The sequence below is a fragment of the Macaca thibetana genome, chromosome 2 (assembly GCF_024542745.1).
Source record: "Macaca thibetana thibetana isolate TM-01 chromosome 2, ASM2454274v1, whole genome shotgun sequence".
In the NCBI taxonomy this organism is placed as follows: Eukaryota; Metazoa; Chordata; class Mammalia; order Primates; family Cercopithecidae; genus Macaca; species Macaca thibetana.
The window spans coordinates 75,195,038-75,219,847 of NC_065579.1; the positions used below are offsets into that span (position 1 = coordinate 75,195,038).

The window sequence follows — 24,810 nt, forward strand, 5'->3', positions numbered from 1 at the left end:
GGGCTAGAGTGCAGTGGCCGGATCTCAGCTCACTGCAAGCTCCGCCCCCCGGGTTTACGCCATTCTCCTGCCTCAGCCTCCCGAGTAGCTAGGACTACAGGCGCCCGCCGCCTCGCCCGGCTAGTTTTTTTTTTTTTGTATTTTTTAGTAGAGACGGGGTTTCACCGTGTTCGCCAGGATGGTCTCGATCTCCTGACCTCGTGATCCGCCCGTCTCGGCCTCCCAAAGTGCTGGGATTGAGCCACCGCGCCTGGCCTCTCCCATCTTTCTCGATACAATTTCTAAATGTGCACCTGCAAGTTTGGCCTCTGTTTTGGACTCCAGATCTAAGGTCACTTCCAGTGCCTCACTTGACATTGTTTACCTAGTTCCCACCAGAACTTTAAAATTATGTCCGACACTAAAATCATTATCATTCCATAAAATCAAGTCTTTCCTTGAGATTTCTGCTCTCTGCGTGTAGTAACTCAAGCTCAAACCTCGGAATCATCTTTGGCTCCTTTATTCTTCATGGACTTCTCCACCCACCTTCCCATGGCTTCCCAGACCATGATGCCTTTGGAAAAAGGTTCTTCCATTTACTTCGTTCTTGAACTCACTGACACAACCTTGTCAGACTCCCTGTGTCTCTACTATAAACGCTATAAAGCCTCACCCTTAATTGCTCCCTGCCCCTAGGGATTTTTCCAACATTTAATGGAAGAGGTGCAATGTCTCAGTTTGATTTTCAAAGTCCTCCGTAAACTGACACAGATATATCCCACCAGCTCAATCTGCACAAATTAGCCCTTAACCACAATTCCAAAACTCCAAAAGTTCTAACAATTCAAATGTTTTTTCATAGCTGATTTTCACAGCTCATTTCATAGCTCCCAGGTCAGCAAAACCTGGCCTGAACTGACAAGAGGTTATTTATTATCTGTATTGATCCCACTTGGTGTTGCACAAAAATAAATGGTTTGCCCACATTCCAGGTATTTCCTGGATGCTGCTAGGAGGGTAACATAGTAGAGGGTATAGGTATTGTATTACCTTTCTAAAATCCAGAACTTTCTGATTTCTGAAATCTGATTCCAAAGATTTTGTATGAGAGATTATAGACCTATATGTATCTACCACATTCTACACTCAGGTCTGAGATGCCGAAATAAATACTTTTGCATTTCCTATATCTGTGTCTTAAGATGTAGTATCTACCTAAAATGGCTGTTTTCTACCTTTTTAGTCTCTACCTACTGAATTTCTATGTATGTTCGAGGCCAGTTCCAATACAGGCACTCAACAAGTTATATTTTTAAAAATATTTTGGTTTTCAAAATTTTTTGGGATTTAGAATTGTTGTTAAGGGTTTGTAGACCTGTATGTCATCTGTGGATCAATGATGACTCTTGCAGTAGGAGTATCTTCCCTCAATGAATGACTAAAATATTAGGTTTGTAAAATATTTAAAACTCATGCTCACCTATTAGATAATAAGCTATTTAACAGCACAAGATGAATCTTATACATCCTATCCATTGCATTCCTAAGAACAGTTTAGAAACAGCTTAATATTATCCCTTATGACTAGACACTCAAATGTGAAAAGCCTGTCTCAACTAAATTGCAAAAATAATTTTTCCCTCACTTACCTATTTAATATTGCTTAAAAGGAAATTTTAAGCAATTGCTGAAAATTCACACAGTTGCTGAATAGCATTAGGAGAAACACCTAATGTAGATGACGGGTTGATGGGTGCAGCAAACCACCGTGGGACATGTATACCTATGTAACAAACCTGCATGTTCTACACATGTATCCCAGAACTTAAAGTATAATAAATAAATAAGAGGAATAAAATTCAACACTTTAAAAATAGTATCAAGCAAAATTCTCCCTCTTACAACTAATTCTGAATGAAAAAAAACGTGAAAATGGCTGACTGATTTTGAAAAACATATATTACAGATATGATTCCTAACCACATTTTCAGTGCAGTTTTTCTATATAAAAACCCATAGCGATGTTCACTCCACACTGATTTCTGTATGACACCAGAGAGGTTTAATAGGAGCCCAATTCAACATGGTCATGTGCAGTCAAGTGAAATTGATATTGCAGAGAGGCTAACTCTCTTTGCATTCTCAGGACAAGGAAGTCATTAACTCAAGTTCATATTCAGTTTTAAATTTCTAACGAAGAGTCACTCCATGCTTAATTTGTTTTATAAGGCAACCTCAGTTTTTAAGGTATTACATGATTTAAATCTAGTGCCTTGCTCTTTAAACTTCCTTCATTATTTTTAGTAGAACTTTACTTATTTTTTTTTTTTAAAACAAATTCCGAAGGACTCCAATATTTAAAACAGATACAAGTGAGACTGTTCTGGTTGAAGAGGTACCAAGAGCAGTGGGAGGGTCCTGGGGTTCACCTACTTCAATGTTCTCCTCATAGCCTTTTAGAAACTCCAGGATCCAAGGAATCGAGTTTGGAAAGCACTGCTCTAGAAGGACCCCACTATCCTTTGGCTTTTCTTTTGAGGTAAACGAATTGTTTTCATTTTAAAAAATTAAATTTGTATTTAAATTTGATTATAAAAGTAAAATGAAAACAGTACCAACAATGTGGGAAAAAAATAAATCACTTCAAGCTCTATTTTCCTAACAAAGATAGCATCATTGAACGTCCTTTGTCAGCTGCCTTCAGGAACATATTTTGACATAGTGGCAATCGTCCTCAAACTTTCCTTGCTCTTCCCATAACCATCTCAATTCAGTTCACGGAAACTCCATCTTTCCAGTGGGCCAAAGATTTGGAGTCCTCTCCATCTCTCACATCTCATATCTAGTTCATTGGCAAATGCTGTCAGCTTGACCCTCAAAATATATTCATAACCTGCACAGTCACCATTTGCCACCCTGGTCTGCTCTGAAGAATGATCCTTGGAAAATTTAAGTCAGCCCTTGCCTACCCTTTGCTCAAGACCATGCGATGACTTCCTGTCTCACTCAGGGTCAAAATCTTACAGTGGTCTTCAAGACCTCACATAATCCACCCCGGCCTACCTCTCTGATTCTGTTCTTATCATCCTCTCCTAGCCCACCTCACTACAGCCGTATTCCTGGAACACACCTGTCCCCTCTGCCTCATGGCCTTTCATACTTGCTATTCCTTCTGTCAGAAACACCCTCTCTCAGACAGTTTCTTATCCTCATTCTTCTCCTCCTTTAGATATCAGTTAAAAACTAACCTCATGAGACACGTATTCTCCGACCAGCCTTTACAAAATAGTAACTTCTCCTGTGCCCTTCCTCCCTTATCATGCTCAACTATTCTCCATAATTAACCACCTGATATAATGTGTTTGCCCCTCTATTTGTACACACAGTTCTCATCCTTACCACCCAACTAGTTAACTGCACTTCATCTGCTTTATTCACTACACCTCTAGAACCCAGAATAGTGATTGGTATATAATAGAAACTCAATAAATACTTATTTAATTAAATAAATAAATATTCTATGTTTATTTTTGTATCCCCAATTACAAAATTATTTTAGTTTTAATTATTGCCCAGTTCCATCAAAGAGATGAACCATTTGTTACCATTCATTATGTTCTTCACCAATTCCCTACTCTTTGATGTTTAGGTTGTTCTCTCTCTCTCTCTCTCTCTCTCTCTTTTTGTCTCTCAACAATGCTGCACTAGACATATATTCAGTTTATCAGTGAGAGGTTGTAAACAGATGTCAAGGGTACTTTTCATCAGCAACAGAAAACCACACACATGTATGATCAGTGTCTCAGATCACCCCTGTGGATATCACCCCTCTCAACCTGCGGTAGGTGTGAGTTACTTACTGGACTCGGCACTTCACTCACATCTTTTCCACTTGCTCTCAATCCTATTGTCAGCAACACTATCAGTCATAATTCAGATCCATAATCTTCAGGGTTGGCAATCTCATTTCCTCCACTTCATTTTTAACTTCAGTAATAAAGCAGCAAAGTTACACATTGAAATGATAAGGCACTACCTGGAGCTGTTTCCAACCCTTTACCTCTAATATCTGCCACTGCATGCACTCCTGGCTTCCTGGATTTCGCAGAGGCCTCCTGCTTCCCAGGACTTTGAAGCTTTGTCAAGCACAGGAATTAATGGGAGTTGTCCCTGAATCCACACACACATCCAGTACTAGCTGTATGCTAAATAAGAATGTCTCCCCATATTTGTTCTTCTCCATTTTTATTTTTATTTTTTATTTTTACTTTTTTTTTTTTGAGACGGAGTCTCCCTCTGTCGCCCAGGCTGGAGTGCAGTGGCCGGATCTCAGCTCACCGCAAGCTCCGCCTCCTGGGTTTATGCCATTCTCCTGCCTCAGCCTCCCGAGTAGCTGGGACTACAGGCGCCCGCCACCTGGCCCGGCTAGTTTTTTTGTATTTTTTTAGTAGAGACGGGGTTTCACCGTGTTAGCCAGGATGGTCTCTATCTCCCGACCTCGTGATCCACCCATCTCGGCCTCCCAAAGTGCTGGGATTACAGGCTTGAGCCATTTATTTTTATTTTTTAAAAATTTAAAAATTGTTTTTGTGTGTGTGAGAGAGGGTCTCCCTCTGTCACCCAGGCTGGAGTGCAGTGGCATGATCTCAGCTCACTGCAATCTCTGCCTTGCAGGCTCCAGCAATTCTCCCGCCTCAGCTTCTGGAAAAGCTGGGACGAGAGATGCACACCACCACGCTCAGCTAATTTTTTGTAGAGATGGGGTTTCACTACGTTGCCCAAGAGGGTCTTGAATTCCTGGGCTCAAGCAATCCTCCTGCCTCCGCCTCCCAAAGTACTGGGATTACAGGTGTGAGTCACCGTCCCTGGCCTCTTCTCCATTTTTAAATGTATATTGATGCTGTTATGATTTATAAAACATAAATTTATTTAACAGTTACATTGAAGTTTTAGTTCATTGTGTGTAGTTGATTACTGCATTTTTTAAAATGCAGGGTAGCTGGACCAAACTTGTCCAACCCACAGCCTGTGGGCCACGTGCAGCCCGGGATGGCTTTGAATGTGGCCCAACACAAATTCACCAACTTTCTTAAAACATTATAATTTTTTTGCAACTTTTTTTTAGCTCATCAGCTATCATTAGTGTTAGTATATTTTATGTGTGGCCCAAGACAATTCTTCTTCTTCCAATGTGGCCCAGGGAAGCCAAAAGATTGGACACCCCTGCCCTAGGTGAAAGAATGCTGGGAATCCCTACTCAAAGTCCAGCATAAGTTTTCTGGTTCGTTAGCACCTGCAAGCCACAAGTGACTCACATTCAGGCATGTGTGCTAGACTGTAACTCTCATCTGCTAAACAGTACATGAGAGCCCTGGCCTTAGGTTCTAGCCAAAAACGTATAACATAGTGATCTTCATTTCTGCTAAATCACAAGTCTTAATCATGGGCACTGGGAGGATGATAAATTGGAACTCCATTGGGCATGACATGTATCATCTCTAACCCTGAATGTCTTCATCTGTAAAAAGAAGATGACAATATTACTACTAAGCACTGCAAGTTCTCAGGGCAGTGATGGATACAGTCTGCATAAAATAAATTTTAGCCTATGATTTTACTAGCGTCATTTATTATGATTACTTATCTCCATATCTGACCAGTGGCCAAATCCTTCTTTATTCCCACCACAAGTGAAACTCATTAATCATTCATTAATTCCTCAAGTATCTGGAGTATCTTCGTACCAACAGCTATCAGATTGTGATTTCTGAAAATTCACATAGCATGACACAACACATCCACCCAAAGGCCTTCAGGATTTTTAACTGACCAGGTGCGGTGGCTCACACCTGTAATCCCAGCAGTTTGGGAGGCCGAGGTGGGCGGATTGCTTGAGGTCAGGGGTTCAACACAAGCCTGGCGAACATGGCAAAACCCCATCTCTACTAAAAGTACAAAAATTAGCCAGGCACAGTCATGCCCACCTGTAATCCCAGCTAGGGATTACTCAGGAGGCTGAAGCAGGAGAATCGCTAAAACCCGGGAGGCAGAGGTTGCAGTGAGCCGAGATGGCCCCACTGCACTGTAGCCTGGGTGACAGAGCAAGACTCTATCTCAAAAAAAAAAAAAAAAAAAAAAAAAAAAATTAACTGAATAAAATTCCAACTCCCAAATGTGAATGTCATATATCTTCCTAGTCTTATATCAAAAACTGCATCTTGGCCAAATAATGCATTTTACACGATCTGAAAACAGTTGCTGCTTTCCCATTCCAGCACCTTTGCTCAACTCACCTCCCTCACTTGCAATGACTTCCTATCACCTACCCCAATTATTTCCAGGCCTAACCCAAATGTCCCCTCCTCAAAAAGTCTCGTTGGACCATCAGAGAGGAATTCCTTCCACCTTCCATAGAACGTCCACAACACTATTGAATTGCATGTGCCATGCATTTTCTCTTATTAGGTCTGTTTTGTCTTTGCTGCTATAAGTTCTTAGGGAGTAGGGATCTTGGATACTACAGGATGCTTTGCATAGAGCAGACTCTCAATAATATATGTAGCAACAAAACTGCAAACAGAAAGCCAATCTGGAAACACATTCACTATGCCCATGCAGCAGACAGCACAACCAAAGCTCAAGCCTAAGGGAGTTCTGCCACTTCACAAATCACTTACCAGCATTAGGTCTAGTGAGTCCTTGCTCAGACTCACTTGATGGGCGAAAGAGTTTGAAGTGGGGTTTTAAACCATGGATTAAATTGTGATGACTTCTATAGTGATTAAAACAACCTAGAGAAATTGAGAATTTTTTTTTTTTACAAAGAAATACAGATACCAAATTTTCTAAACTGGAAAGCAAGGTTGATCATTTTTAAAACTAGACAGGGCTATAACATCAGTTATAAGATTCTGTGCAACAGAAAATTGTAGGGTTTTACAATGGATTTCAAAGGAATAGTAAATTTACAAGATGTAGAAAGTCTGATGCTTGAAGAGATAAGCTTGATATATTTCTGGATAGGAAGATAAATGTAATTTCTTCTAAGAAAAGTTTATAAAGTACATCTAATACCTTTTTCCTTTATGGCTTGGTGTATTTTAGAAACCCTTTGTCGTTCTGCTACCATTAGAAGCAGTAATCGTGGTCGTTATGACTTTTGTGTGGATAAAACAATAAATCTGCTCTAAAATGAGGCAAACAAAGCCACAAAATGGCATGAGGTTGAATAGCATGATATAGCGACCTCTCAACATTGCTCATTCTACTCCATTACAGAAAGACAGATTTTAAAAACAGGTATGTAGTGTCCGGCTATGGAAGAACAGTGGGTAGTTAAGATAAATTCTAGCAAAGGCCATGACTTACTGGAGGTGCTGTCAATGCTGCTGATGCTATCTGCGTTGTGCAGGTGGTGCCTGTGGAGCTGCCTGTAGAGACTAAATTTGGAGAACTTTCTTGGCTTTCCTATTCCTTTCAGTTTTGAATCCACATCATCAACACTATTCCGGATGGGCAGGTTTTGATCAGGCTCATTTTTATCTTTGAGGCTTAAGGATTCCATAGACTCTGTTGCGGCAGGCTGAGAAAATTATTTTTGTAAACAAAGACACTGCATAAGACATGCTGCAATGTGGTTCTTTAATTCAAGTAGAGCTAAGTATAAAGTTTACGAATGATGGCAGTTCTGTAATAGATATGCAATAATGTCTGAGGTCAGCCACAGGGTAGTGGTGGATTCTTGTGAACTGTTTAAAAACTACCAAAGGAATAGAAGGAGTTCTGCTCTGGCTCTTCTTTCAGTAGGTCAAATTCTTGAAATTTCACTCCAATTAAACTTTTAATCTCAAATACAATTACATGGGTTACATTCACTGTTAAACTCCTGAACTTGTTCCTCTGATAAACATTAAGTAAGCAAGGCTTCCTCTGTCAATCATTTTTCCTGTTCCCTATGCACTAAATTGCTATTTCTGCATAAATGAGTCACCAACATTTCCAGCAGTAAATAAGATGAAGCCCATCAAATTTTTTAATAAGTGTATTCATATTCTGGCAGTCATTTAGTTGAAACAGCAAGCAGATTGATATACACATATAGATATTTTGGCAGCTCTATTTAAAAAGGCACTTTGGGAAGTTATTCACTTCTGGCTCAAATTCCCTCTAAATGACCCCAGACTGACCTATCCTGTTTCTGTGTATCTTTAAGTAGGAACTTTCCAAAAACTGTGGCAGATACTTAAGGCTTTTTAATACCTAAATCTCAACTGCCACATATTTTTGTTTATCAATCTTATTTCTGAATAAAAAATAAATCTTAATTTAAATGGAAAACAAAGCTGAATATGGGACAGGCAAAATTCCACTGAATCTATTTTCTTTTCTTTCAAGAGAAGAACAGACTCAGCAATGCTAAGTTACAGCTAGCTAGGTGGGGAGGCTGGTATTTGAAACCAAGTCTGTCTCATGATTGACTTAATGTTCTTTTCCCCTCCAAGGAGACACCATCTCTTATTCAATGAATCCATCAGTCATGCTATTAATACAAACTTATACAAATTACGTTCGTGTTATACATTTCCATAAAGGTGAAATATACTTACTGGGAGGGAACCCAGAGATGGTCCTGAAGTGACTCGCTTCACGCTGCCCACATCTGTGAGTCTGTGCTCATTGTCATCCCACCTTCCATAGGCCAGGTCAATCCCTCCTACAAAGGCCACCGATTGGTCAATGATGACAAGCTTCTCATGGTGAGCCCACAAATAGACGGTGGACGACACATGATCCGGATGTCTCATCACCTTGAGAGGGAAAAATCCCCACTGATAATATGCTTTTAAAATGTCCTTCCTGTCATAATGAAATAGGACTGCATTCTCCCTGAAAAGCATTTTCTATAATTCAAATACCAAACCGTACAACGTATACACCAGAAAAAATAATTTTATTCTCAGCATTTAGCAAAAAAAAAAAAAAAAAGACTCCTATTTACTTTTCAAGCTCCCATGTCCATATACTATATTTTGGGGCAGCCGCCATTTAGCTTGAGGTCTGGCAATACATTAGAAAACAGTCAGCTCAGTTTGATAGCTGGTCCCCTTCCCCCTGTAAGGATTAAGTTAAATTCAGTACTGAAAAAAAAAAAAAAAGCTAAAAATATTTAACTACTATTTATCTCTGGAAAAATTTGTAATGCATTATATTGATATTTTATCAGTTGTTGAATTGAAATACTAAGCATATGAATATAGGCATATAGATATTTTGGCAGCTCTTTATTTAAAAGGTACCTTGAGTAGTTAGTAACCTCTTGCTTTCAAAATTATCCCAGTCTGACTTCTTATTTTCATTTGCCTTAAGGTAAAAAGATGACAAAAGCTTTGGCAACTACTTTTTTCTTTCCTTCCTTCCTTCCTTCCTTCCTTCCTTCCTTCCTTCCCTTCCTTCCTTCCTTCCTTCCCTTTCTTCCTTCCCTTTCTTTCTTTCCTCCTTTCTTTCTTTCTTTTCTTTCTTTCTTTCTCTTTCTTTCTTTTCTTTCTCTCTTTTTCTTTCTCTCTTCGTTCTCTCTTCTTCCTTCCTTCCTTCCTTCCTTCCTTCCTTCCTTCCTTCCTTCCTTCCTTCCTTCCTTCCTTCCTTCCTTCCTCTCTCTCTCTCTCTCCTTTTTCTTTCTTTTACAGACTGTCACTCTCACTGAGGCTGGAGTATAGATGCGTGATCATAGCTCACTGCAGCCTTGAACTCCTGAGCTCAAATGATCCTTCTGCCTCAGCCTCCTGAGTAGCTGGGACTACAAGCGTGTACCACCATGCCTGGCTAATCTTTTTGTTTTTTGTAGATATGGGTGTCTTGTTATGTTGCCGATGCTGGTTTTGAACTCCTGGCCTCCAGCCACCCTCCTACCTCAGCTTCCCAAAGCGCTGGGACTATACGCATGAGCCACCATACCTGGCCTTACTGTTTTCTTAATAACACTTTTTTAAAACATTGTAGTAAAATAAACATAACATAAAATTTACCATCTTAACCATTTTTAAGTGTACAATCCAGTGGTATCAGGGTAATGAGTTAGGGACTCTTCTCTCCTCCTCAATTTTTGAAAAAGCTTGAGAAAGATTGGTGGTAATTCCTCATTAAATGTTTGGTAGAATTCACCAGTGAAGCCATCAGGTCCCTAGCTTTTCATCTGGGGGAGATTTTTAATTACTGATCAATCTCCTTACTAGTTAAAGGTCTATTAAGATTTTCTATTTCTTCATGATTTAGTCTCGGTAGGTTTCGTATTTCTAGGAACTTGCACATCTGCTCTAGGTTATCCAATGTATTGGTATGCAATTGCTTGCAGTAATCCCTTAGAATCATTTTTATTTCTGTAGAATTGGTAGTAATGTCTCTACTTTCATTTCTGATTTTAGTAACTTGAGTCTTTTTTTTTTTTTCTTAGCCCATCAAGCTAAAGGTTTGTTGATTTTATCTCTTCAAAAAACCAACTTGGTTTCATTGATTTTCTGTATTATTTTTCTATCCTCTGGTTTTACTTCTCATGCTCCAATCTTTATTTCCTTCCTTCTGGTAGTTTTAGGTTTAGTTTGTTCTTCTTTTTCCAGTTCCTTAAACTGTAAAATTAGGTTGTTGTTTTGAGATCTTTCTTCTTTTTGCAAGTATAGCTGTAAATTTCCCCCTTTGCACTGCTTTCTCTGTGTCCCGTAATTTTGGTATGTTGTTTCATTTTCATTTGTCTCTAAGTATTTTCTCTTTCCCTTGTGATTTTTTCTTTGATCCATTGCTTGTTTAACAGTGTGTTATTTAATTTCTATGAATTTCTGAATGTTCTAGCTGTCCTTCTGTTATTAATTTCTAACATTATCTTGTTGTGGTCAGACAGATTTTATCTACCTTTTAAAATCTATTAGGACTTACTTTGGGGCCTAACAGATGATCCTGGAAAATGCCCCATGTGCACTTGAGAAGAATGTGTATCCTGCTGTTGTTGGCTAGAATGTTCTGTATGTCCACTGGATCCAGCTGGTTTACTGTGTGTTCAAGTCCTCTATTTTCTTACTTAAATTCTGTCTGGTTGCTCTAACCGTTACTGAGAGTGAAATGTTGAAGTCTCCAACTATTACCACAGACTGTGTTTTTCTCCCTTCAATTCTGTCTGTTTTTGCTTCATGTATTTTGATGATCTGTTATTAGGTACATAAATGTGTATAATTTTTATATCTTGCTGTATTGAACCTTTTATTAATATATAATGTCCTTCTTCGTCTCTTGTAATCATGTTTTGATTTAAAGTCTATTTTGTCTGATACTAGTTTAGCCACTCCTGCTCTTTTTTGTTTACTATGTGTGTGAAATATCCTTTCCATTCTTTCATTTTCAACCTACTTGTGTCTTTGCATCTAGAGTGAGTCTCTTGTAGATACCATATAGTTGGATCATATTTTCTTAAAATCCAATCTACCAATCTGTTTTTTGATTAGAGGGGTCAATCCGTTTACATTTAAAGTAATTATTTGTAAGATACTTCTGTACTTTTGCTACTATTCTCTACATGCCTTATAGCTTTTTTGTCTCTCATTTCCTGCATTACTGTCTTCCATTTTGTTTGGTTGATTTCTTTGTAGTGACATGTATAAATTCCTTTCTCATTTCTTTTTGTTAAATAGTGATATATTGGATTGCTATTTTCTTTGCAGTTAAATGTAACATCCTAAAGTTGTAACATTCTAATTTGAATTTGTGCCAGTTTAACTTCAGTAACATACAAATCTCTGCTCCTTTAACAGCTCTTTCCTCACAGTTGTTGGTGTTGCAAAATTACATCTTTAGTGGGTACTTGATAGAAATTTGGTGAATGAATAAATAATATATATAAATTATGCAACCTAATAAATCATTCTCTGGGAGAAAACACTTTCATTTTTTCTGACCAAGTGAAACATACAATTGTTACATGTTTTAAGCCTGCTGGAGGTTTATTCATTCGTTATGTCTTGATGTACCTCAATGACTGGGTTATATTTATTGATAGGTTTTAGGTATTTGGCAAAATATTAAATAACTATTTCAAATTGTTTTTCATGTTTATTTACTTTATTAGTATTTTATACTAGGTGCCATTGATTTTTTTTTAAGACATTTTAAATCCTAGAGGAGATCTCTTTGCTGCTATCAATGATCAGGGGATGTCACAGGGAGACCACATCTAAGAGGTTCCGGGATAAACTTAATGACAAGTGTGAGAACTTGATAGAGCTCATGAATATCAAAACAAATGCAGGAAGCATGTTCTTGTCTAAACTCTCACTTTCAATTATCAGAGTCAGAGAAGCAGAAATATGAGGTCTGCTTACCTCCATCAACGTAGGGAAGATAAGAAAGTCTAGTATTTTGCTTCATTTCTGAGGACACAATGCTATTGGATCAAATATACATTTGGGAATTCTATAGATTATTACTGCCCAGAACAAAACATATCTGAAAAAATCCTATAGAATAATAAAGAAACATTGGTTATCAAGAGGAACCTGAATACCTTTATGTTGGGGTGTAGACGCATCAACGTCCTCTTGGTGTATTCACTATTGATGCCAAGAGCGAGTTCCACCTCTTTGTAGAGCATTATGAAGATCCTCACCCCTTGTTGCTGTCACAAGAGAAAACAGATGGAGGAATGAGTATCTCTGGAGGGAAGTTACAATTCATTTTCTTTATCCTTTGCACTGTACTTTCTTTCTTTCTTTCTTTTTTTGAAACAGAGTCTCTGTCACCCAGCCTGGAGTGCACTGGTGCAATCTTGGCTCACCACAACCTCCACCTCCCAGGTTCAAGCAATTCTCATGCCTCCGCCTGCTGAGTAGCTGGGATTACAGGCGTGTGCCACCACACCCAGTTAATTTTTGTATTTTTAGTAGAAGGGATTTCGCCATGTTGGCCAGGCTGTTCTCAAATTCCTGACCTCAAGTGTTCCACCCGCCTCGGCCTCTCAAAGTGCTGGGATTACAGGCATGAGCCACCGCACCTAGCCTGCACTGTACTTTCTAACTTCTTTTATAAACAAATAAGATAAAATTTTAATAAAAAAGGCAATATAAGGAAGTGCCACCTAAGTGTGTATATTGAGACACAAATATTAAAAATAAAAATCTATCTCCCTTCCATTCTTACAACTTGTCATATCAAGAAAGAATCAATAATTGATTAAAGATCCAAAACATTGAAAACTTTAGTATAAAATGGACACTCAAATTAAATTGATCCATCCTTCCTTAGACCTTGGATCTAAAAGAAAATAGACAAGGCCACTGTGGCCTATTTAATTGAGTCAAATTAAATCAAAAGTGCCTTGTAGATGCTAACATGTTATACAAATAATACAATTATTTAGTAATATTAATCATTAAAAAGACAATGTCCAATTCTTTTGTAGTTCATGAGCGTGATGATTGTGTGTTCACTCACAAGTGTGAGATGTGCCACACTCAAATCTTCTTAGGACGTCTGCACATTACCCATCTCATCTGAAAAAAATATTTAAACAAAAACCAAAAGACCAGGTCCGATAGCTAATAGTATAGAAAAGCACTGGTATTTTCCATTCTAGTTCTGGTTGGTGACAGGCTTTCAGGCCAGGCTAAACCGCCCCTCACTGGAATGCTCCTCTCCTGCTGCTTGCCCACTCATGGATCCCCCTCCGATGTACAGTTCAGAATGTATTACCTCCAGGAAACTGGCTTATTCACCCCCACCTTGTGGGTCCCTTTTTTTACTTTTTAGTCCTGAATTCTCCTTATTTTTGTACAGTTTGCACCATTTCAATTTGCATTGTTTGTACCCAGCCGCTCTGAAAGCATTCTGAAACATTTTGCATACATACTAGATTACGTATCTAAATGACACCTGACATTTAATATCCTAGAGAATTAAGGCAATAATTTTTCCATAATACTTTCTAGAATATTACAGATGCAGGCGTATCTAATAAACCATAATGAAAAAATAATTTTGTTACAGTTTAAAGTAATACTCCATGGTGATTAGTCATTGTTTATAAGGGAAATTTGAATAAAAATCTTTAAAGATATCTTACTGGGTTGAACGCACCTACTTTACAAGAACTAAAAACTTTTGCAAAACTATACAATTTAGTTCTTTTACAAGAACTAAAAACTTTTGCAATGCTATACAATCTGATATAACATAGGAGTTAATATTTTTAGGTTCTAGATCACAGGATATAAAATCTTAAGAGCAAACCAAACACATAAACATTTCCATAATATTGTTCTGCCAGTACTAAAAAGCATGTTTTGAACCCTAAATTCCTTATAATAAGGAATTTACTTCAAAATATTAACATTACTTCAAAATACTAACATTCTGTCTTTCGTGGTGTTAGTAATATCTTAATGGTATATGTATTTCTGAGGTGCACACTAGATTTACATTCCAGTGTGCGTGAACAAGATTTGAGTACTAGGAGAAGACTCATTTTTGCTCTCAAAAAAGCAGGATCAAAAAGAATATATATGTCATTCTATTTCTCTGGTTAACAGCTGGCTTCTAGCACTTGCTAGTTACGTATTACAATTATGCAAGTACTATTACAATCAAGAATATAGATACATATTTCAGCAAAGAGTGAAAGTGTAGCAAAAGGTGAACAGATTAATTTTAATGGTCTGGCCAGAGACTGCTCTGTCATGAACCACTGATGAAGGGCTCTAAAGGAAAATTAAAAAATTATTTTATTTTTCTCCTCTCCTGTTCAGGTCTATTTTTGGTATTTGAATATTTTAGAATTCAGCACTGAATAATGGTTACCAAAAAAAGCCTCTCACTAAAAGATATAATACAAAGAGTAAAACCCAAAATTTCAACCTAAATTGTAGAACATTACACCTGACATTTTTCATCATGATCCATTTATTTTAAGCAGATGAAATTCTGTTTCTTAGGCTTAAGACATTATTACTCATGAAGAATAGTAGTTGCAAATTAGGAACTTGGCCTGAATCCTACAGTTTTCCACTTACCTGCATAACTAATGGATTTTTGAAATAATAGAGATATTAGCACTAATGGATTATATTACTACTCTCCATTTATTAATACCTGACATTTTCTTCTATACTATGTCTTTTCTCATTCAAATAATTCTAAAGGAAATAGGGTAGAGACTTGTCTTTTTAGCTTAAAGACAAATGACTAAAAAGGAAGTAATCAAATATAGAAAGTTCATTTTTATGTGGTTTATAATTATTTACCTACACCTATAGCCACAATAAACACTTAATTAGTGACAATATTCCTGTGATAATAAAACAATGCATTCTTCTTTTGGTCAAGGTATTGACTATTATAAACTCTAGCCATAAAGGGCAAAGGAGAATGAATCATTCCTTGGGGATGAAGGCATTTTCCAGGTTGTTACAGTGCAGGCTTATACAAAATGTGAGAAATATTTCTACAAAATGAAAGCCAAAGGAAAGAAAAACCTGATGATGTTAATTCTGCAATTTAAAAAATACACTTTCAAAACATCCCATGCTTTAGTGCCTACTGCCTTTTAATACCCTTGGGGAAATTATTTTTTGCTTAGAGAAAGGGACAGAAATGATTAATAGGAGAAGTAGAAAAACAGATGGCCTGGAGTTGCCTATGCAATGCAGTGTTTCTTATCTCTGGTGAACTCAGCTGACCCAAAGTTTCCAGAGAACACATTTCATAAAACATGAATTTTTAAAGGTGAAAGTTCTGTCCTCTTTTCTAATTCGTTTTTTGTCAAGTAGAGCAGACATAACACTATAAACAGTAGAAATTTTGAGGCGCTTTAGATATTCAAAATACATGGGAAGACAATGAAAAGAACATTTTTATAGTGGAAATCAGTGACTTTGTTTCTTAGCCAGCTTTTCCTCCGATTGCTCAAGGTAGCAGAGTGAAAATATTTTCTAAATGAGCCAAGTCTGTCCACTGCCTGAAGACAGTTTAGCCCACCCCACTCCCTAACCCAGGATGCTCACTAATGTTTTTGTCACTTGCCAAGGACTTCCCCAAGGGGTATAATATATTAAGAAAATGGAAAGTAAAGGGTATAAAGAAATCATTTCCTCACCGTTTAAAAGCAGGCAACATTGGGATATAAGAGCACAAAAGCTCATGTGCCTTTTTTCTAACAACAGGGAAGTTACAGCATGTACATATTTAACTCAGAAACTAACTTTAGAACCCAGCCCGGGTTCTCGCCATTCTTCTGTCTCAGCCTCTCGAGTAGCTGGGATTACAGGCGCCCGCTACCACACCCAGCTAATTTTTTGTATTTTTAGTAGAGACGGGGTCCGACACATCAATTTTGTTTGAAGCACGTTCTTGAAGCTGAAGATACCTTCCCTGCAAGCCACCGTAGCCCACCACTTTGATAAGACTCTGTGTAGAGATGTGATAAGAATCTGTGTAGAGATGTGATTATTCCTGTCATTTCTCAGTCCTGGACAACTTTCCCTTTTATTGATCACTGACTGCAACTCTACATTGTGCCTTGTGATCCAGGACAGAAGGAAATCAACCTGAAGACAAATTCTCCCATTAGTCTAAGTTTTATAGGAAATATCACAAGTTCCTAAGGTTGAGACACACAAAACTGCGTGTGGGGATTTGGTTGCCATAACTGTGATGCAGCTTATCTCACCTCTTAGTAGAGCAAGTGCAGAACTGTGGAAAGCCCTGAGATGCTGATTTCTTTGAGTTGTGAACAGTCTGCCTCTCAAGATTGGCTTTTATTTTAAGTGATGGCATTGCAGATCAGAAGACCAAAGAAATAGGAAAAGTTCAACTTGGTTATTAACCAGATAAATAAAATATTGTATTTTTTTCTTAAAAAATAGCCATTATAAGAGATGTTTGCCATAGGTTGGCTATGAGGCAGTGACAGTTTCTAAATTCCTCTCAGAAATTCTGCACAATCAGATAGAAGAAAATAAGACATTCATTTTAATAAATCTTGTGGACCTCTGGGACCTGTTAATGCAAAAAACAAACATGATGTTTCAACCTCATACTTTGCAAAGCTAGTGTGTGGCTTTCAGAAACTAATTTATTTATGTGAAGCCGTATTTATGTGCATATAAAATGTCAATTTGGAATGATCTGAGTGGTAAAAAATTTAACACTCAGTAAATATGAGTAAAAAGTAATAATATGGTGGAAGGAGATTAAGGAAGAGCAACTCCACTAAATGTACCACCGAGAAATCAATCTTTAATTGTATTACTATTTCTTTAGGAAATTTAAAATATCATTACCCACAATTTAAAAATTACAAGCTCCAAGAAGTGGATGAAATGGAAATGAAGCACTGTTTTCAGACAATAACGTTTATTTGGCCATGGTGTTCACAAGGGACCTCACCAGGGTTCATGGGCCATAAAAGTAAAGAGAAGTCACGCTAGAGACAGAAAAGGTAACCAAACAGGTATGCTGAGGGCAATAAACAAGCGCATGCCAGCAAACAAGAGGCGGAAGCCAGGCCTGCAGAATCTTCCTCCAGAGCCCTGCCGAGGCATTTACTAGCTTTCTCAAGTTAACTTAGATGTCCTGTAGACACTGTACCTTCAAGTGATCTAAACTTTAGCTTTCTGAATCAGAGTTCTTCCCACTTTCTTCCACTATCAGAATCACCTTCCCATCACATCTTATTTGTTTATTTATTTATTTATTTATTTATTTTTATTTTTGAGACGGAGTCTTGCTCTGTTGCCCAAGCTGGAGTGCAGTGGCGTGATCTCAGCTCACTGCAAGCTCCACCTCCCAGGTTCACACCATTTTTCTGCCTCAGCCTCCCGAGTAGCTGGGACTACAGGCGCCCGCCACCACACCAGGCTAATTTTTTGTATGTTTAGTAGAGACGGGGTCTGACACATCATTTCGATCAGACCACCCCTGCTTCCCCACACTGCCCTGTCCCGCACAGTACTGCCTCCACTGTCTCCCATAAAGTCAAACTACTAGCTTGGCTCACAAAGCCTCTGCATCCTAGCTGCAATGAGCAGTTCCAGCTTAATCCCCCATCCGGCTATGCTAACACTCAGATGGGATTAACCACCCTGCTGTGCCTTACAAAGTCTTTGGCACTGCTGTTTACATTTACTACACCCAGAAAGTTCTTCTTTCCCTTTTAAAAATGTTTGTCCATCCTAAATGCCCCACATCCTTCATGTTGTGAGGGGCTCCCCAACTGGACCTTTTCCATTGGGAAAGCCCAGTGCTTTCCCTCTTGCCATAAAATCGAGGCATTTTTTCTGTATGCAACTGACACTTCTGTAGATTTTATAAGCTCCCTCAACTTAAGAACAATAGCTTTTATTTATGTACATCCTCATATGATTAGCCAAATGACCTGCACATAGAAAACATTCAATAAATACATATTGATGGAAACCTAAAACAGTGAAGTGTTGATTACATATTATAAGCAAAAAACTTACTAGTATTAGTACAGATTGCTAGGCAAGGCTGGAAAAATGTACTGAAACAGAATCTTGAGGGAAAATGGTATAGATGCCATTTAATTGAGAGAAACATAGAGAAAGTTACTGCCCATTCAATAGGTAGAAAGTAGTCTGGTAAGGCTAGGACTGAGCTCAAGACATGAGTCCCTCCCTCAGCAAGTTCTCCACTGTCAAGGCTCAAATCCAATTCATGGTGGCATTCTTAGTGATTACCATAGAAGCCGGCTCATAGGAGACAGTAACTGTATGATGAATTATTTAATAAATATGTGAATAATGTTTTCAGAATCAAAATGTCCAATTCTGTAACTGGAATTCTATTGATGAAACAAACTAGACTATCCATCAAAATGATGTTGTTTGGCAGAATGTGTTTCAAATAAATATTATCAATTTCTTTTGCTTTCAATATTAGCAGAGAGGTCTGACTATATTTGTGGATATCCCCAGAAATACTCAAGTAAATGCATGGGGAAAAGATACAGAGAGAAAAGGGGAAAGTGAATGGGGAAAGAAAAAGTGAAATGTAGAGGATAGGAAAGAAGAAATGAGTGAAGGGTATGAGAAACAGAAAAATGCTAACCTCAACTATTTAGGCTCTACATGTTCTGCTAGCATATTTAATGATAGAATAAAAAAAGGTTGGCCAGGAGCAGTGGCTCACACCTGTAATCCCAGCACTTTGGGAAGCCGAGGTGGGCAGATCACCTGAGATCAGGAGTTCAAGATCAGCCTGGCCAACATGGTGAAACCCCGTCTCTACTAAAAATAATAAAATGCAAAAAAAACCAAAAACAAACAAACAAAAAAACACAGGTGTGGTGGCAGGCACTTGTCTCCCAGCTACTTGGGAGGCTGAGGCAGGAGAATTGCTTAAAGCTGGGAGGTAGAGGTTGCAGTGAGCTGAGACCGCACCATTTCACTCCAGCCTAGGCAACAAAAACAAAACTCCATCTCAAAAAAAAAAAAAAAGGTTAAGACAGTTTCTGATAACAGCAAAAAGTTAGCACTTTCCAATTTGGACATGCTAAATAATAAATCCAGGTCTATTTTTAATTTAAACTGATTTAATTTTGTTGAGGGCCTATTACATTAAAAAATCACTAGAAATACCAGTGCAGTCATTAGTGAGCCTAGACTGCTTCAGTTATTTACGTTTTATACCTAAAAAGCACACACTCAATGTTCACCCAGAATGTACAGGGTCAACTCCACAGGAAACAGTTCACGTTACTACCATGAACTTTACCAAAACTAGAGCAAAAACACCACCAACTGTGACTATTCCCCCCCTTTAACATTATTCTACACCATGTTAGCCCCATCTAGCTGAAACCATTCTCCAGATGAGTTTTTCTTTTGCTTAAATGACAAAATAATGAATACAATTAAATGTTATGCTCCATTTAATCATTTATTATTCAATGATGAAATTTTATTATAACTTTTTTGCCTATAAAATTAACTGCCCATAACTGATTCAAAAATAAAAATTAGAGATGCTAACATAATCCATGCTGTGAATTAGTCTAAAATATTTATGCTCTCAAAAGCAATAGGAAAAAAATAGAACCAAATGAACTGAAAAACATTAGTTATCCTACTTTTTGTCAAACTCTAAAGTGAAAAGTTATACGTGTGAAAGGCTTTGAAAAGAAAAGCATTTCAGAGACAACAGACAGTTAAAAAATTATATCAGCATTTTCTGGGAAAGTACATACTGCTTTTCGTTTAAGAATGCAGTCCAACCTCCAGCGATTTCCCTCAACCACCGGGCGTTTCAGGAAGATTTCTGGACTCAGCCTGAAATAATGAAACCAAGATTTCAAGTAACTAAAACAAAATATAAAGTTCTGATTGTGTCATAGGAAGCAAAGGCAATTTCAGCCCAAATGCCATTATCATCCTCCATTGTGGTAGGTAATCCAAAGCTTTATGAGTCTAGGTATGAGTCTATGAGTCTAATATATAACTAATACTATGAGTCTAGGTATAATAACTAATACTATGAGTCTAAGTATAACTTCATATGGGAAAAATAGCCTTTAGCCATACAAAACATCAATCTTAGTTTATCTCTCTCTCTCTCTCTCTCCCTCTCTTTCTCTGTCTCGTACCCACATGCACAGCTATGCACACAGGCAGATACTGTTGGTTGCCCACCAACAATCTCCAACTTCTTCCCTGCTGTCAGAGCCTCTCTCCCACCACAGACTCTGAATATTCTAGGTACTTGCTTTCCCAGACTCCTGTGCAGCTAGAGCACAACGTGACACAATCCTGAACGATGAGATATATGAGGAGGTACACAGGGGCTTAATGGGAAAGTTTTTCCTCCCTGAAACACACACACAAACACACACACTCTCTCTCTCTCCCCGTCCCTCTCTTTCGCTCTCTCTCCCTCTCTCGGAGAAAGCCTGCCCACACTTCCAGCTTTAGGATGGATGTCGTATGGGAGTATGATGATTACAGAGGTGCAGCAATATTGAAATTCTAAGGGGAAGACCATAACCCCAGAATCACTAGACCACTCTGCCAACCTCAGAATTGCCCAACTTTAGACTAACATTAAATGTGAAAAATAAATCCTCAGTGTTTAAGCCCTCTTTAGTTGAACATTCTGTTACCCCAAACTAAAAGCATTCTAATGGATACCCAGACACACTGACTTCCTATACACAAAGAAGCAGCATCTGAGGGAACCTTGGGCTTTCTGGACAGGGGAGAAGGAAGGTCGGCTGACATACGAAATTCTTCCTAGGCTCTTCTCCTTCAGTAAGGCATAAGGCGGCTCAGGTAAGCTAAGCTTCGCAAGGCAGCTAAGAGTACAATAGAGTCATTTTTCCCCTGGGGCTGGGTTCTAAAGTTAGTTTCTGAGTTAAATATGTACATGCTGTAACTTCCCTGTTGTTAGAAAAAAGAAGCAGCAGAAAATATTCCTTTCTTCACTGAACTGCTAGACCTGAGGAAGCAGGGGTAGACTATGTCAAGATAAAAGTCTTATGGAATTCTGCACTGGAGTATTGCCCTCCCAGGGAGTCCTCTAAGCATGTGAAATCAACAGTGCTTCAAGGAGGTAAAGAGATTAAAAGAAATCAATGTTATGCTTTATTTCATTCAGTTAAAGAAAATAAAAACCCAGAGATAAAGGTTCTAAAGGAAACGTTATTGGGTAAAATAAATAAGGAAACAGACAAATGGAGAGTTTGGACAGTGTAAGTACTTGCATATTTAATTTAGAGTAGGGAACAAACTCAAAAGTAATCTATGTCCAAACAAGCAAACAAACAAATAAAGCACAGCAATTGATCAGAAAAGATCAAAGAAGCATTAAAAAGAAATCTGCTTTAAAATAGTAAAATACATTGCTGTCCACTGCTAGTTCACCAAAAATGAGAGATATCCAACAACATATACACAATTGCAATTTTTTGATGTATACATTAAATATGGGCTCAAAGAGCTTCAGTTTGCGGGAGACTTTTAATGTTATACTCTGCAATTAAGTCTTTATCATCATTTATTTCATTTAATCCACAAACATGTGTACCCTTGTATGCTGAGCATTCCACTAGATACTTTGAAGAATCTTAAGATAGCTCTCAAGGAGCCCTCAATTTTGAGGATAACACATAAAAAGAAAAAAAGATTTTGTTATATCATGGTGTAAACAAAGTATAAACCATGGCTGCACAGCAAGAAGAAAGCAGCTATAACTTACCAAGCATTATCATGTAAGGGTCTTTACTCACTTGTAAACAAAGTTATTGTTTCATATTACATTTAATTGAATCTAGGACACCAGTGATTGTAGGATGCAACGTTACTGCATGTACCACTAAGAAAGAAAAAATCATGACAACTGTAACTGTAAGAGCGTAAGATGCTTCCTGATTTCAGAGATGTTAAAACACACCTCTAAGTGTACCACTTAGAAGATTTAATTACTTTAAATGCTTACATGAGAAAAACAAAACATTAAAAATTATTGATCAGACTTTCCATTTTTAAAAGACAGAAAAAGAAGATATTAAACCCAAAGCAAGAAGATGAGGGAATAATAAATATAAGAGCAGAACTTGATGAAATATAAAACTGAAAAAACACAGAGAAAATTCAATGAAACTAGATGCTGACTCTTTGAAATATCAATAAAATTTGTGAATTTCTAGCAAGGCTAAAAAACATGAAAAAAAAGCGATTGAAAGGATGGGCTCACATCTATAATCCCAGCACTTTGAGAGGCTAAAATGGGAGGACTGCGTAAGCACAGGAGTTTGAGACCAGCCTGGGAAACATAGTAAGACCCTGTTTCTATGAAAAAATTTAAAAAATTAGCCAGGCATGGTGGTTTATGTCTGTAGTTCCAGCTACTCAGGGGGCTGAGGTAGGAGGATTGCTGGAACCTAGAAGGTTGAAGCTGCAGTGAGCCATCATCATGTCAATGCACTTCAACCTGGGCAACAGAAGAAGACCCTGTCTCAAAAAAAAAAAAAAAAAAGAGTGAAAGATAGGGAATCACTATAGGGCCTAGAGGCATTAAATTATATTAAATGAATAATAACTATTAAAAATAACTGTATGCCAATATTTGTGGTAATTTAAATAAAATAAACATATTCCTTGAATAAAATATTTTCATAATGAAAATAAAAAGAAATTGATACTGACTTCATAGCTACTGAAAAACTGAATCTGTAATTAAAACTTTCCCAAAGGGAAAACTACAGACTCTGCCAACTTTACAGAATTTATTAAATATTTGAATTTTATCAAATATTTAAGAAAGAAATGATGTTAGTACTACCTAAATTCTTCCAATAAACAAAGGAGGGAACACTCACTATCTTATTTAATGAGGTCAGCATTCTCCTCATACTAAAACCAAATAAAGACAATGCAAGAAAAGAAAACTAAAGAACATCCCTTATGATCACAGAAGTAAAAATATTTACCAAAAACACAGCAACTTACAAAAATAATGATCAAGTGGGATTATCCTAAGATACAAGGTTGGTTTAAAAGTTGGTAATCAATCAATGTAATTCACCACAGTAACAACAAAAAGGAGAAAAATATTATTATTTCAACAAATGCAGAAGAAATGAAGAAAATCAATATCCATTAACAATAAATACTCCCAACAAGTTAGAAATAGAAAAAAACTTCCTCAGTGTAATAAAGGGTACCTATAAAAAATCTATCTCTAACATCATTCATAATATAACACAACTGCATGCTTTCCTCTGAAGATTAGAAACAGGGCATAGATGTTCATTCTCACCACTTTCATTCAACATTTTACTGGTGATAACTAGCCAATGCAACATGCAAGAAAATAAAATATAAAGCATATAGATTAGAAGAAGTAAAACTGTCTTTATTCATAGATCATATAATCATTACAGGACAATCCTAAGCAATCTACAAAAAAGCTACTAGCACTAATAAATTAATTTAGCAAGGTCACAAGCTATAAGGTAAATACACAAAAATTAATTGCATTTCTAGTTCTGTATGGAAAATGAATTTTAAAATATCATTTACAATAATATCAAAAAACATAAAATACTCAGTGAAAATTTTAACAAAATATGTATAAGACCTATAGCTAGAAAAATACAAAATATTGCTGAGAAAAATTACATAAGAGCTAAATAAGTGGAAGCCTCAATAGAGAAAAAGAAGAACAGAATTTGAAGTACCACCTAGCCAGTGATAAGTTTAACAATTTTTCCCCCTTTGATTCCTTGACTTGGAGGGAAAACTTGGAAACAGGCATCGGCACAGAGAGAAGTTCAAAAATCCTCTAGTTCAGGCTTGGGGAGAATGAAAAGGATCTCTGGTAGTGACAGGGCTGCAGTGGAGAGCCCAAAGGTACTAAAACTTCTGAGGCAGGGGAAATTTCCTCACCAATGGTGATGTAAATACGCCTGGCTTGGCTCTGGACATGGGTGCCATCAGAGAAAGCACATGGCAGAGCACAGTAAATAAAAACCCATCTTTCAGGCTAGAAGGCTAAAAAGGGAAGCCATGGGAAACTAAAAACAGGGGAGAGGAGCTCAGAAAAGCAGCTCCATAAAGTTGTTTCTGATTTTCTGGCTCACTCCCAAGCTGTCTATGCATGGATTTCATCCTAAACATCACACCAAAGAGGCTGAGAACTGAACTGAGGAACAGACCACCATCCAAGTCTCAGACTGGCCACTAGGTGGCACGCATATGGGACAGATCTGAATAGCACCGCAAAGGCATTAACAACAAAACCGACATTAAAACAACACTCATAAAAGGCTGGTTGGAACTTTAA

General features: G+C 37.6%; 1 protein-coding gene and 1 non-coding gene across 5 annotated transcripts in view; one reads left to right on the plus strand and one right to left on the minus strand.

Annotated features, from left to right (window-relative positions):
* Positions 1–24,810, minus strand: part of PLD1 (phospholipase D1) — a 206,000-nt gene that overhangs the window by 75,292 nt on the left and 105,898 nt on the right. For 3 of the 4 annotated variants that reach the window (XM_050780062.1, XM_050780061.1, XM_050780063.1), the window contains exons 12-16: positions 20,219–20,300; positions 12,524–12,634; positions 8,589–8,789; positions 7,351–7,564; positions 6,660–6,773 (exon numbers count right to left, since the gene is read on the minus strand). In XM_050780062.1, coding sequence (XP_050636019.1) covers positions 6,660–6,773; positions 7,351–7,564; positions 8,589–8,789; positions 12,524–12,634; positions 20,219–20,300 — 722 coding nt within the window. The remainder of the gene's footprint in view (positions 1–6,659; positions 6,774–7,350; positions 7,565–8,588; positions 8,790–12,523; positions 12,635–20,218; positions 20,301–24,810) is intronic. The other variant, XM_050780064.1, reaches the window with a different exon arrangement.
* On the plus strand, positions 13,406–13,509 carry LOC126949547 (small nucleolar RNA U13). Its single transcript, XR_007723824.1, has one exon. It is a non-coding gene; the product is annotated as a small nucleolar RNA U13 (small nucleolar RNA).